The 14,265-nt window shown below is 37.7% G+C and overlaps 1 protein-coding gene across 3 annotated transcripts in view; it reads left to right on the forward strand.

Annotated features, from left to right (window-relative positions):
• The window catches only part of UBE3C (ubiquitin protein ligase E3C), a 74,638-nt gene that overhangs the window by 21,818 nt on the left and 38,555 nt on the right, over positions 1-14,265 (forward strand). For all 3 annotated transcript variants that reach the window (XR_006104575.1, XM_042474244.1, XM_042474243.1), the window contains exons 11-14: positions 5,169-5,255; positions 7,422-7,579; positions 9,204-9,436; positions 13,356-13,460. Coding sequence is in view for 2 of the 3 variants with exons in the window: in XM_042474244.1 (XP_042330178.1) it covers positions 5,169-5,255; positions 7,422-7,579; positions 9,204-9,436; positions 13,356-13,460 (583 nt within the window). In the remaining variant the exon portion in view is untranslated. The remainder of the gene's footprint in view (positions 1-5,168; positions 5,256-7,421; positions 7,580-9,203; positions 9,437-13,355; positions 13,461-14,265) is intronic.

Raw genomic sequence — 14,265 nt, forward strand, 5'->3', positions numbered from 1 at the left:
GGATACGAAATACCCAGGTTACGAAATTTCCGGGATACGAAAAAATCCCATAGGAAATAACTGTTCCGGGTTACGAATGTTTTTTCGGGTTACGAAAATTTTTTTGGTGCTTTTCGGCGCTATTTCACACGAAATCGCGGCTTTTCCCCATTAGCGCCTATGGGTTTTCGGCTTGCGAAGGCTTTTCGGGTTACGAAAGCGGCCGCGGAACAAATTAATTTCGTAACCCGAGGGAGCACTGTATTTCAGTTGGGATCCAAATAACTATGCAGTTACTTATTTGTGAGCTGGAGCAGAGATTAGATATTAGAGAACGTAGACTACAACATTTGGGTTAGTTTCAAAAATAGTACTGATAATAGCATTGCAAGGGAGATGATAGCTGTTCACACACAAAAAAAGTATAAAATGACAATCTTCATATTAAAAAGGCTAGCTGAGAGTTTTGTTAGAAGGAGTGAAATTTTAAATAGAAAACGAGTTTCCATAAAATACTGAAATGTGTAAGAAATGAGGGAAATGATATTGGGTAACTTGTATACATGTGACTTAAACATATTCATGGTGCAGCTATGCCCTGATAATTTTAAAGGCCTCAGAACTGGGGAATTGACGAGTGAATAACACAAAGTTACAGAGAAGAAATGCATCTGTTATTTTTGGAATGCTGTAAAACACAATTAGTTCAAACTGTTTTGTAAACAGTGGTAAAGAAAACTAATCGGCACTGCCTGTTTAACCTACTGGTGTTTATAGCTGTTGAAGGAAGTAAGATGTCAGTGAAACAGTGATCACTTGATTAGGGTAATTAGTTCTTTGTCAGCTAATTGCATTAGAGCAGGATGTGAGATCTGGAGATCATAGTAGAGGCTGAATTGGTATGCCTGTCTTTATTGCAACTGATTTGTTGCTTTGAATCGTAATTACAGGGATTTAAATGGACCATTGCTTTGACTTGTGGTTTATTGGCGAACTGTATAGGAAAGGTTCTTAATTAGTGAGGTCTCTATAGCCTTAATTGGGTAACTATACTCCCTATTTCCTCCAAGGAGATGTTCTAAACATTCCACAATTCTTTGTAGGAATTTACTGGGTTTGCTTCCAGATTAGGCAAATGATTAACTTAATTGATATTTTGTATGTGTGTGTATTAAAGTGGCAGTCTGGTTCACCTCTAACACAGTCCTACAACAATGGATCCACTTCCTTGTCTCTTTCATCTTGGTAGGGAGGCAAAGCAGGCAGCTCTGGCAAGTGCTTCTTGGCAAGCAGAATGTGCATACCTGTGAAAACTAATCATTTATTCAATAAATAAAAATAATGATGCCATATACTGCCTAAATACCCTAAAGGCACCTGTCTGATCTGGGAAGCTAAGCATTTTTAGCTCTGCTTTGTGCTTGGATGGGAGGCTGCCAGTGAACATCAGATGCTGAAGGCTATACTTCAGAGGAAGGAACTGGCAAAACTACCTTTGATTATTCCATGCCTAAGAAAACCCTGAGAAATTCCTGGGGTTACCATAAATTGGTTGGTGGCTTGAAGGCATGCACATGCACACACACATTCTCCTTTCATGGCCACTCCTTTTGTCACATTTGAGGGGAAACATCCTATACAAAAAATTGTATTATTGATGTGAGAGTAGTAGTGGTTTGAGTGTTGGACTCTGGCTTCAAATCCCCATTCAGCCATGGAAACCCACTGGGCAAATCACACTCTCTTAGCCTCAGAAGAAGGCAAAGTCAACCCTTCTCCCAACAGATCTTGCCAAGAAAACCCTGTGGTAGGTTCACCTTATGGTTCCACCATAAGGCGGAAGCAACGTGAAGGCACACAACACTCCATCCTAGCTTGGATTGTGACTGGTTAGTTGAAGATCGGTGTTATATGTTAGAGCCACATACTGATTTCTTGATAAATTTCTGGGAAGTTTGTTTTCCCTCCTCCCCCCAAATCAAAATTCTGTCTTAATCACTGTTTTTGGAAAACCTCTGTTCTTTGGTATAATTTGACACAATATGTTTACTGCTTATGCAGAAAGCAAAGGTGCCTCTAAAGAACATGACAGAAAGAATGAAGTATATATCTTTACATTGTATCCACATTTTCTGATTGAGGCTTGCCAATTCTTACCTTGTTATCTTGTACCTGTATAAGCATAGGTTGGGGGAAGGCATATAGTGTACTCAGGAGCTGCACTGAGAATAGCCTGCTTTTCCTGTATAGAACAGCCTTAAGGTGTGTTTGTCTGTGTAGGTATATGTATTAGAGATGTAGAGAGATCTTGTAGCACCTTTGAGACTAACTGAAAGAAAGAAGTTAGCAGCTTGAGTGTTTTTAAACTAAAGTTGACTTCCTCAGAGACATATTAGAGAAATTGTTTATGCTGTTAAAGAGCAACTATAATGAAGAAATGAAACTATGCTAACACATTTGCTTGTGCGAGTTACTAATTGTCTCAAGGCATGGAATTTTGTTTTCTGAAATGATACATTTGTCAATGTGAGAATACGGTCAGCCCTCCATATCCACAAATTATTTATCTACAGATTCAATCATCCATGGCTTGAAAGGGTCCTGGAACCAAATCCCAGCAGATACCAAGGGCCCACTGTAATTTCTACCCTGTTCATTTGTTTTGTTGTTGCATGCCTTCTAGTCATTTCCGACTTAAGGCAACTCCTAAGGCAAACATATCATAGGGTTTTCTTGGCAGGTTTCTTCAGATGTGGCTTGCCATTGCCATCTTCTGAGGCTAATAGAGTGTGACTTGCCCAAGGTCGATCAGTGGATTTCCATGACTGCCCCAGGATTTGTACCCTGGTCTTCCAGTGTCCTAGTCCAACGCTCAAACCATTAGACCATGCTAGCTACAATGCCTAATTTTTCTAGGAACAGACATCTGTAAGCATTACTGCTCTCAGGAGGGCCATAGTGTGATACAGCTATGTACTGCCAATTGTTGACTTCAGTGCCCCTTCTGTCTTTGCTGCCACCTTGCTGTGTTCACAAGTAAGGACATGGGGATCTATTTATCTTGTTAATACTTAACAGTTGTGCCCTCTTCTAACAATGCTTCACCTGCTTTGCAATATTCTATGCTGCATTTAATGATATTACCATTTTTATTGGCCCCTCTTATTCCAGGAGACTGAGGCCTGTTACAGACAGCCAAAATAAAGCTGCTTCGAGTCACAGTGGAGGTATGGTGGTTCAATGATGCATGCGTCCTAAGAGTCCAGGAGCCACACCAAAGGCCATGCTCCAGTCCCTTAGGGGCTGGAGTGGGCTTTGGTGTGACTTCTGGACTCTTAGGACGCATGCATCATTGAATCACCATACCTCCACTGTGACTCGAAGCAGCTTTATTTTGGCTGTTAAGATTTTGCATCTTTACCATTACATGTCTCCTGTATAATTAAATTTGATGCCTGTCTGATGCCTGTTAATACACTTGTGATTCTTCTGTTAATTTGTTTCACAATGGGCAGATGGGACTCTAGGATATTGAAAGGAATTGTAAGAAATCTACTTCCAAGGATTTGGTAAAAACTATTTAAAGGACATCCCCAAGGAACAGTTGTGCTTCATATAAAATGACTTTCACCTTGAAAACATTTCAGAATGTGTCATGAAATTACACTTTGTACCTGGAAAAAAAACCTTCTTGGGAAAATCTCCACGCTATTGTATGTAATTAAAATATCTAGAGTGTTTTTTGCCTGTTTGTTCATGGAAGAAGTCCCAGATGGGCATTAGCAGAAGAGTAATATTCATCTACAATTGTGCTTAGTGGCTCACTTAATCTCATGTAATTGCAGTCACATCTGTTACCTTCTACCTGTGACACCTCCCTGTTTAAAAGAAGTGTCAAAATATGCTGCCCTGCTGTATTGACCTTTATCCAACTGTATGTGCCTGTCTCATTCTATTGTATTCTCTTCATTAACTTAAATGGTCTCAGTGGGAAACTGAGCCCAATTTATGACCTAGACTGAAAATCTTGCCTTTAACTAATTAACTTATAGCAGCGCTTCAGCTAAATAAAGCTTAATGGGTCATTTAATCTCCCTCCTTGCACCAGAAAGAATTTGGCAAAATACCCTTCTTCCAAATACATATAAATCACACACCCTTTGTGAACAATTAGATGCCTGCTTAAAGAAGCAGTAGAGTTCATATAAAATGACTGTTTTGTGCAAAGGGACTGAGCTACATGATCCTTTGATTTCAGAAATGTAAAATAGATAAGAAAAATACTATGGAGGCTTTTTGCAACCCTAGTTGGGGGGGGGACCTACCATTCCATGTGGTTTTTTTTTTAAAAGAATGTTAAATATTTGTATTCTCTATCTCAATTCAAGACTCTGAGGAATTAAAACAATAAACATATTTAAATTACAAATGGTAAATAGTTGTAATAATACTAGAACAGACCTAGCAGCCAGTGATAAAATAGTTAATATACTCTCTTACTGTTATAAGGAAGAGAAAATAAAGATGTATTTGTCACTTAAATGCCTTGGTGAAGGTGGCTTGATAAATTGCTCAGGGCAGGAAGTTCCAAAGGTGAGGTGCATATTTTTACAGCATTATTTATTGTGAAGCAAAATTAATACAAATAGAAACTGTTAGTTACAAATCTAGAATTGCAGACAAGAGTGATGCTTTGATTTGCAATAATATGTCTTGAGAACATACACGTAAATAATCAGATTTAAAGGATGTATGAAGTTTCTAAATTTTAAATCATCACACAGTAGTAGAAAATTAACAATTTTAAAAAAGTTAGAAACCTAAATATTGTTAGGAGGTGTTTCCATTACCTGAGTTTTCTTCTAGTATTCGCTTCATAATTAAAAGTTTACTACTTTCTTAAAGTAACTCTAGGCTTATAAATCTAAGCAAATGTGGAATAAGTCAGTTATGACTGGCAAAACATGAAAGAACAGGTTAACCTCTGATTAGTTTTAGCATGATAAATGGACACTTTTACTTTTAAAAGCTGTTTACTTTGGTTCATAATTATACTAGTTGACTAATATTGAAAATAATATGTGATTGTTGCTTCTCAATAAATATTTAAAGAAAAGTTAACAGGCATGTGTCATGTTTTATCTGATGTCACTTTTTCTTTTTGCTTTCTTTTCTGTTTTCTGCTTTAGACTCCTATACAGCTTAGCTTTTAATGCAAGGTTCTTGAGGCATCTTTGGTATTTAATCTCCTCAATGACAACACGAATGATCACTGGGTAAGTATTACTCTCATTAAAAATCTAAATATATATAGAGAAGCATGTACTATGTAGAGTGAAACAATGTTATGGGAATAAATGGGAGAGGAGTTGTAAAATTACCTCAAACTAAGCTGTGACAATTATCAATTAGTAGAGCTGCAGCATTTAATTAATTAAAACACATTCTGATTGACTAAAAGGTGCTTGCTATTAAATGAAGTGCAGATTTAATTTTTCAAATTACCTTTTATTTGAGTAGCAATGCAAGCTGAATGTGCAAAGAACCCTGTTAAGATATACTCTCTCTTTCTTGTATGAGCCAATTCTGTGTGCACATTTTTAAAAACTACTTAGTATTAATTTTATAGGAGCATATACAGATTATTATACATGACTTTGTGGGGGATTGTGCTGTGTCACTCAGGGCAGTGGTGTCTGCTTGGCGGGTCCTATTTCCTCTATCCGTGGGATCATGCTTGCTTGGCAGCCCTGATGGTTGAATGGGATCATCCAAATTACTTATTTGATATGATTGTTTTTGACTGGCAGATAGAGGTGTATGGTGATTATGCTGGATTTGTTTTGCTGTTATTCTTGTTGTTGTTTTGTTCTTTTATCTTTTTGGAATCTTTAAATCTTAATCTTTAAAACATATACTGTATAATACAAATACATCTGGCAGATTTTTTGGTAAGGCTCTTGTAAGATTTTATTTTCATATTATTCAGATAATTTAGAACGTTGCATTCCTGTGTATGTATTTTTCTGTTTCTGTCTTTAATTTGGATGGGCATTGTGATCCCTATTTATTGTGTGTGGACACGGTCTTTTGCTGAATGGAAGAAGAAAAGCAATCCCCCCCCCCCGTACTGATAGTGTGTGGATGTGGATTTGTAGAGGGAAGCACTGTGCATGCTGTGATTAAATGATATTCTTGAGAGGGATGATACCTGTGTTCCCACAGCCAGTAGAAAAAGAGATAGTCAGAAATTACACGCATTGTCTTACTGAAATAACAGACTAGCAAGGTGAAGACCACCTTCTCTCCAGCCATTAGCTAGAGTGGGAACTGCTCCTCTGATGCTTGCTTTCCTCATTTTTGATTTATTTTGTGTTGTGCTTATTCGTTTGTGAAACTATGAGCAAGAGACGATCTTTCAGTTATCTGTAGAGCGGTTACAAAATATTAGGTTCTTCTTAAATATTTAAGACTTTATAATTATAAAATTTTCTTACTTAAACAGCTAAAATTAATTTAACTGATGACAGCCCTTTTACCATTCAGCTGTAAAGTAGCAACAGCATATATTGGCCAAATTTGATTTGAACAAGTTGAAATGGAATTATTATTATTTTCTCAACATATTTTGGTTTAATAAATGCCAACTAATGGTTTTCTCAGATCTATATAATTACCAATCGGGCTCAGAAATTGCCATCATAACCTGTTTTCCATATGGCTCAACTTCAATGCATTTCATTTTACCAGTTACAATGTGGTATTTAAGGTAAAACCTCATATGAATTGTTACATTAGTCATTCAAAAATGGCTATTGGTAGTTTCAGTGCCTTAGACCCAAAACAGATGGGCCAAAAGGGGTGGATTCCAGCCACTTCAGGGGCGTGACGTGCAGATGACGCATGCCCCCGGAGCGGCCAGAAGTTGCTCTGAAGTCACCGAAGGTGGCTCGAAGCTGCTGGCGAAAAGGATGGTAAAAATCAGTTCCTTGCCGGCGGCTTGTTTGGGGCTGCGGGAGTGACCAGCTTCAGAAGTGTGCTGTTTGGTCACTGTGGACCCATGCCAATCAGGCCCTGATCATGGCTGGAGAGGCAAGATGCTGCTATAAGCTGCCCGTTTATTTCACTCTTATGCAGGAAGTTTTGGATCCAGATAAAGTTGCGTACTAACTGACCTGAGAACAATATATGCAATATAAACAGACATATAAAATACATGAATTATTTCACTAGAAACAGTGCTTCAGGATAAACTATTTGTGAATATAACTTATGTAAGATTCATTTTAAGTATTTTAAATATTTTTGTTCTAATGGATAATATTGTATAACTTTTTATTTCTTCCATACTGGGACATTAAAAAAATCCAGCACCGTAAGTCTCTTCCCCCACCATCATATGTCTAAATTGATCACAGTTCTGTATCTTTTGTTCTGTCAAGGTCGATGGTGCCCCTCCTTCAGGTGATATCACGTGGCTCACCTATGTCTTTAGAAGATTCTAGTCGGATCATCCCTCTCTTTTACCTTTTCAGCTCCTTGTTTAGCCACTCGCTTATTTCTATACATGATAACGAATTCTTTGGTGATCCTATAGAAGGTAAGAACTTTATCCTCTTCATTTTGTCTAGAGTATTGTTTCCCCATAAAATTAGTAATAGTGTTAACAGAAGATTATTATTCTCTGTATGCTCATAAATGTCTCAGACTGGAAATTTAGAATGAAGGAGCCCTGGTGTTGCAGTGGTTAAAGGCAAGTACTGTAGCCATTCATAGCCACAAGATTGTGAGTGTGATCCCAGGCAGGACTCCAAGGTCCACTCAGCCTTGCATCCTTCCATAGGTAGCTAAAATGAATACCCAGCGTGTGGGGGCAATTAGCTTACACATTGTAAACTGCTTAGAGAGTGCTTAAGTGCACTGATAAGCAGCATAGAAATGTACTTGCTATTGCTGTTGCTACTCTTGACTGTGTCAATACTGACTATGCTATGAAAACCAAGTAATATTTTTGCTTCCCTGGAATTATATACATTAAAAACAACCCCTGATGCTTACACTGTTATGAATTATTCTCCAGTTCATTCACCTCTACATTTTCCTCCCTTTCCATTTCCTCCCTTTCCATTTATACAGTACTACTCTCTGAAAATTAGGCAGAAGTAATTATGACCTGGGTGTAGACTCCAGAAGTTTAAAACAGCCATATATAACTTGGGACCCATCAAACCACTGGCTGCCCACTAGATAGGAATGAGCCAGAGGATCACAGCTGTACTGTTGTGACCACTCTTTTGGCAACTGGAAATGGTATCTGGTCACTCCTGGATATCTTATTGGGAGAGAGAGAGAGAGAGAGAGATGATTCTCACTGACATACTTTACTCACAATGTGTTGAAAGGCCTATTCGGGATTTTTTTTTCTCTCCAAAAAACTTATTGGCCAAAACTTGTTTGTGTAGGTGCTGGGTGGTGTCTGGGGGGAGAGAGAGCAATAGCTATGCTACTCTTCAAGCCACAAAATTGTGGTCTACAAGTCACAAATTCTCATCCCAGGACTAGCCGAATATTGTGGCCTACCAGTGATATGCTCAGCTACCTCCTTTTGTCAGTCTTAAGCTGGTGGGATGTAAAGTAGAATTATGTAACTAGTATACATGGCAAATACACTGCTTTTGGTTTATTGCTTTACAAGTCGTGTAGGCCTAATTTATACAAATCATTAAAGTTAAAATGTGTTGCTTGAGCTGGCATAAATAGCACAGCAATGAAAATTTGTTCAATTTAGGTCCAATACACACTGCAGAAATAATCCAGTTTGAGACTGCTTTAACTGCCCTGGCTCAATGCTAGGGTATTCTGGGAATTTCAGTTCTGTGAGAGATTTAGACTTCTCTGTCAGAGACTTCTCATGCCACAGTAGACTACAATTCCCAAGATTCCCTAGCACTGAGCCAGGACAGTTAAAGCTGTCTCAAACTGGATTATTTTTGCAGTGTGTTTTGGAGCCTACATTGCTTGTATAGAGTGGCCATAAATAAATTTTAAATTCAGGTTTAATGTTGGTGAAATAGCATACCTGATTCTGAACTGCAATGAATAAAAAAGATACAAACATCTGACCATCTTCAATAGCATAGACTTAAATCATCAGTTTTTGTATTGTGACTTATCATTTTGCAACCAAGAGAGCAAGAATAATTTGTGTTTTGTATTTTCCATAGTTATAGGCCAAAGACAATCATCAATGATGCCTTTTACATTGGAAGAACTGGTAATACTATCGCGGTGTCTTCGAGATGCTTGCTTAGGAATAATTAAATTGGCATATCCAGAAACAAAGCCAGAAGTTCGTGAAGAATACATTGCAGCTTTTAGAAGTGTCGGTGTCACCACAAACACAGAAATGCAGCAGTGTATCCAAGCAGAACAGAAGCGGTGGATTCAACTCTTTAAGGTAAATGCCTGATATAATGTTTATTTCTGTAGAGCAAGACAAAAGAAATGCAGGTCTTCCTTTCTTTTGTGCTTGGGCTGATGGCAGATCTAAAATCCAAGAAAGCATCTAATTCTTTGATCACGATAATAGTTATTTGACTTTAAATGCTTTAATATTTTTCTGTGGTTTTCCTCTCTTATTGTAATACAACTGTCCCTTGCTATCCATGGCGGAGTCCGTTCTTTTCAATGGGCATGTTTGCACCTCGAGCTCAGTACTATCGAATTCTGAGATTTGTAGTTGTATGAGATATTTAGCCTTATCTGTCAGAGAGCTCTGGTGCCACAAAAAACTGAAAATCCCAGGATTCCATAGCATTGAGCCATGACAGTTGAAGCGGTGTCAAATTGCATTATTTTCAGCCTTAGTGTAATGATGAATGCAGTCATGCCTTTGAAGAGGAGTTTTTCTTGAGAAGCTTGGATTAAGCAAGAGAAATTGATGTGGTGTGGGTGCAGCATTAATTTCTGATTCATGTTTGATTTATGGTCAGCATGTTATGACGCCTAGAATGTCTTGTGTAGTTTAAAAATAAGTTTTTGTTCTTGCAGAATGAATATTCTAAGGTAGGCATTGTCATCAGGATGACTATTAGGGTATATTTAGGTATTATAGCTACATTTTCATGCACTTCAGAACAATGCTGCAAAGAGGGCCAAGAGGGGTAGTGACAGATTCTTTAGAAAAATGAACTGGCTTGTTTGGTCCCGTGTTTCTAAATTTTAGAATCCATTTTGTTGGTTATTGAGTTCACAGGATCCTCCACCCTCCAAACATGCTCATTTTTCTATACATGATTTGCTTTTCTGAAAGAAGTGCATATCTGTTGTTGTTTACATCTTGTACAGCTAGATGTAGACTGTAGTCCAAACCTAAGTAGTATTCAGTGATTGAAAATTTTATTACTTTCTATGAACATAAGTCTAGGCCTCTGGATGCTTCAGTCTGTGCTGGCTATAACTAGTCCTTGGCAGCTCTTCTGGTTCTTGCTTACTGAATTCCTGGCTCCATGGTGTGTGTGTGTGTGTGTGTGTGTCGTTTTGGGAAGTGGTATGTGAATTCAAAAATACCTGCCCATATTCCTAAAAGACCACTGGCTTGTTAATCACAGTATGTTAGGAGAGTGTTCACAGCTAATATTGCCCAGCAATGTGATCTTTTGAGCATTTTCAAATAACCACCAATATTCTATCCACTTTGGTTTCACCTTAGTATCATAAGGTTGGGGAACACTAAGGAAGTGGGATAGAACTTATCACAAATATAACTGTTGCTCAAGAAAGTGCTTGACTTGCCATGAAATTTCTGCAGCAAACATATATAGTCAGCTAAAATTACTCATTAAAGGAGTGGAAGCAGAAGAAATGCATTTTCCAAATTGAATGCTAGATTTACAGTCCGTTTAATACCGGCGACCTCTCGCACAGTAATGTTCAGTTCGAGTCATCAGCTGTCCCTTCAGGTCTTTTATCACTGCTTTTGTCAAGCTATCTATTTAATTGAAAGAAGTTAATTGAATGAAAATGATCAACTAAGCTTGTATTAATATTGCTAATGGAACTTTCTTCTTGGCCATGTTTGGAGAAAGATGTCATGCTAGACTTTAGGAAAGGCCCATTAATGCTTGCACTTAACCTGATGGGCTAATTAAGGAATGCTTATTCATTCTACAAGTCTACAACAGTATCTATCCCACCCATTTTACCCGATTTTTACAACACATTTCACTTATGAGCATGAACATTATGGACATTACCAGCGATGAGAGTTTTGATTGTGCTGAATATTGTTCTAATGCATGGCTAAACTTAAGGGTTTATACAGTTCAAGAATATAATTGCAATATTCTATTTAATTGTATGTCTTTCCACTTGCATACTGTAAGCTACAGAAAGAACTCCACTGTTTTTATATGTTGACAAATCTTGTGTTTTTGAGCTGTATTGCATCCATTTAGATAGGTACGGTATCTTGTGATGAAGCACTGTAGCTTCCCAGTGGGGGTAGGTAAGGTTGATTTGGTCTACATTGAATATTATTGAGGTATATTTCCAGTTGGCAAAATTTGGAGATCCCATGTATGATGTTTTATCATGTGAGTATCTTTGAAATTGATGATAAATGAAGGCATTACCTTGAATAACTTGAAAATCCATGATTTGAGGAATATGTATTGATACAGATAATTAGTATTGTACAATTCTATTGTCCTCAGAGTTACAGTGGTCAGTTTGTCACCTTCTGACCATCCTCCTGGTTATGGGGCTCTCGGTGTGTAGCTAGGCTGGTCCTTGGACAGCGAGACTACTGTCAGGGCCATGCTTGATGCCTTACCAGCTTTGCAGAGCTTATTGAATAGAATACAGTTAAAATAGTGCTCATCAGATTTTGAGAGTTATCAGAGAAATTATGCAGTACATATCTCTTAATCAGCATAGAGTTTATGTCATTTGAAAACATGATCCAGTCTTGATCTGATTCTCTGGACTTTTAACTAGCCTAAACAGTTTTCTGTAGTGGCTAATTTCAATGCTTAATTTTTTTAGACTTTTAGCCTGTGTTTTCACCTAAAAGGTTTCTAACATGACCAGTCCTAAGAAAAGCAGAACAGCAAAAAAGTTATAACTAACTAAAATTATGATTATTAAATTTAGTACAACCATTGCAAACTATAATAAGATTGCATATTTGCCAACCAATAAGAATATAAGCAGACTTACTAAGACCTATAAAAGGGTAATGCCAGCACAGCAGAACATTCATCAAATGCACTGTAGAACAAAACTTTTTAGTTGATACCTGAAAGGTCCCAGAGTAGAAGTCATCTACTGCATATGCTCGACTATAAGTTGACTTCATGTATATGTCAAAGGCTGGATTTTGATATGTCCCTTGGATAAGTTGAGGATAAAGCTTAGAGACATGCAACAAAGGATCTAAATGATGAAGCAAAGGAAAACAGTACCAAAGAACTTACAAAATTATGGCAGACATAACTATATTGGCTCACACTAAAGGCTGGGTGGAAGAGAGTACAAGGAGCTCAGTGCTTCCAGGACAGATTGCACTCTTGCCTTTCACCAGGGAAGGATTCCCTTTTTAATAAGAAGGTATAATATTTACATTGACCCGTGGATAAGTCAATCTAGGTTTTTGGGGTCAATTTTTTGACTAAAATTTCTAGACTTATACATTTTGCAGCTGGGGGGCTGTATCAGAGAAGAGTATAGTAGTTACTCTGGTGTGTGAGCATTTCTGTAATACAATGACCAAGGCTTGTTTTTGTTCATTCTTTGTGGTTTAGCATTGCTTCAGAATGTCACATTAGTTAATGGGTTTCCTTTCTAAATTATTGTAACGGAAATAATTATTTTAGGCCTCAAGCAGACAGGCTTAAAAAGCTGGTTTCCAAGCAGCTTGGGGGCATGAGGATTACATGATGCACACCCCCAAGCCATGCGGAAGTTGTGCCAGGGCCACCTAAGGCGCTCCAAAAACAGACAGATTGTTTCCACTTCTTGCTGTGGTCCCTTGGGGCTGCAGTGTGTCCACCAGGGCGTCCTTCCTGTCTGTGTGTTTCAACCCTTAGTTATTTTGACTTTACTTAAATTCCTATTAATGTCTCTATCAATAGATTTCAGTAATCTGAATAAATAAATGGTTGTTTAAAGTAACAAACTTAAAACTATGAGAAAACTATAGCCAGTTTCTCAGTTAATCAATCTCATCTCGTTAGAATAAGAATACTGTAGTTGTGCTCCAGTAATGTATTCATAAAAATATTATTGTACACAAACGTACTTCCTTTACATTTTAGTGTACTTTTGTGCCTTTTTTTAACAATACCACTTTATATTGAATTATTTCTTTCATACAGGTAATCACAAATTTAGTGAAAATGTTGAAAGCTAGAGACACAAGAAGGAATTTTTGTCCACCAAATCATTGGCTATCAGAACAGGAAAACATTAGAGCAGATAAGGTAAGATAGGGGTGTTTCCTTAACTTTTAAAAATAATGGCTAGCTTTTACAGACCCCAAAATCATACTCCTTAAGCCAGGCAGTACCCCACATTTCCAAGGTGCTTCAGAATGTGGTTCTGGGAAGTGAAAGTTGTAGCAGTTTTCCCATTGCGGGCCTCATTGAGGCAAGCAGCTGCAACAGAATTCTGTAGGGTCTCTCCAACTGCCTGTCTCAATATGCCTCATGACCTGGAAAGTGCTGGACTTGTCGTTTCCTAGCACCCTGATCTGCAGAATTTTGGAAATCTTGGATGTGTGCTGCCTGGCTTAGGAGATAGGTTTGGTGGGGGCATAGAATTGGCAGAAGCAGCATCCTGCCAAAGCTGGAACCCAGTGTTTCTGAGTGTATAACAGGATGTCCCTGCCTAAATTGTGATATTAAGTATCATGGTGCTTGTAGCATAAGTGCTTGGGTCTGTTGAAGAATATTGAAATACCCTTTGTTATTTGTTCCCTGTCTGAAAGTGTTAGACATATTGCCTGATCCTATGTATCTTTACTCAGAGGTAAGCAAGTTTTGTGGTAGTGTTGCAGATTTAAGATATTTTCCCCACCATGTATACAATCTTACGATACTCTTAAATGCCTGTGTAGATGTAACAATTAATCAGAATGTATGGGAATGGAGTAATATAAATCAAAGCAGGTGTATATTTCCCAAAGCCTTTCTGGGGAAATGAAATAGGCTTAAAGAAGGATGTATGTATTCCATCAAATAATAATAATAATAATAATAATAATAATAATAATAATAATAATAATAA

This window comes from Sceloporus undulatus, chromosome 6 (genome assembly GCF_019175285.1).
Source record: "Sceloporus undulatus isolate JIND9_A2432 ecotype Alabama chromosome 6, SceUnd_v1.1, whole genome shotgun sequence".
Lineage (NCBI taxonomy): Eukaryota > Metazoa > Chordata > Lepidosauria > Squamata > Phrynosomatidae > Sceloporus > Sceloporus undulatus.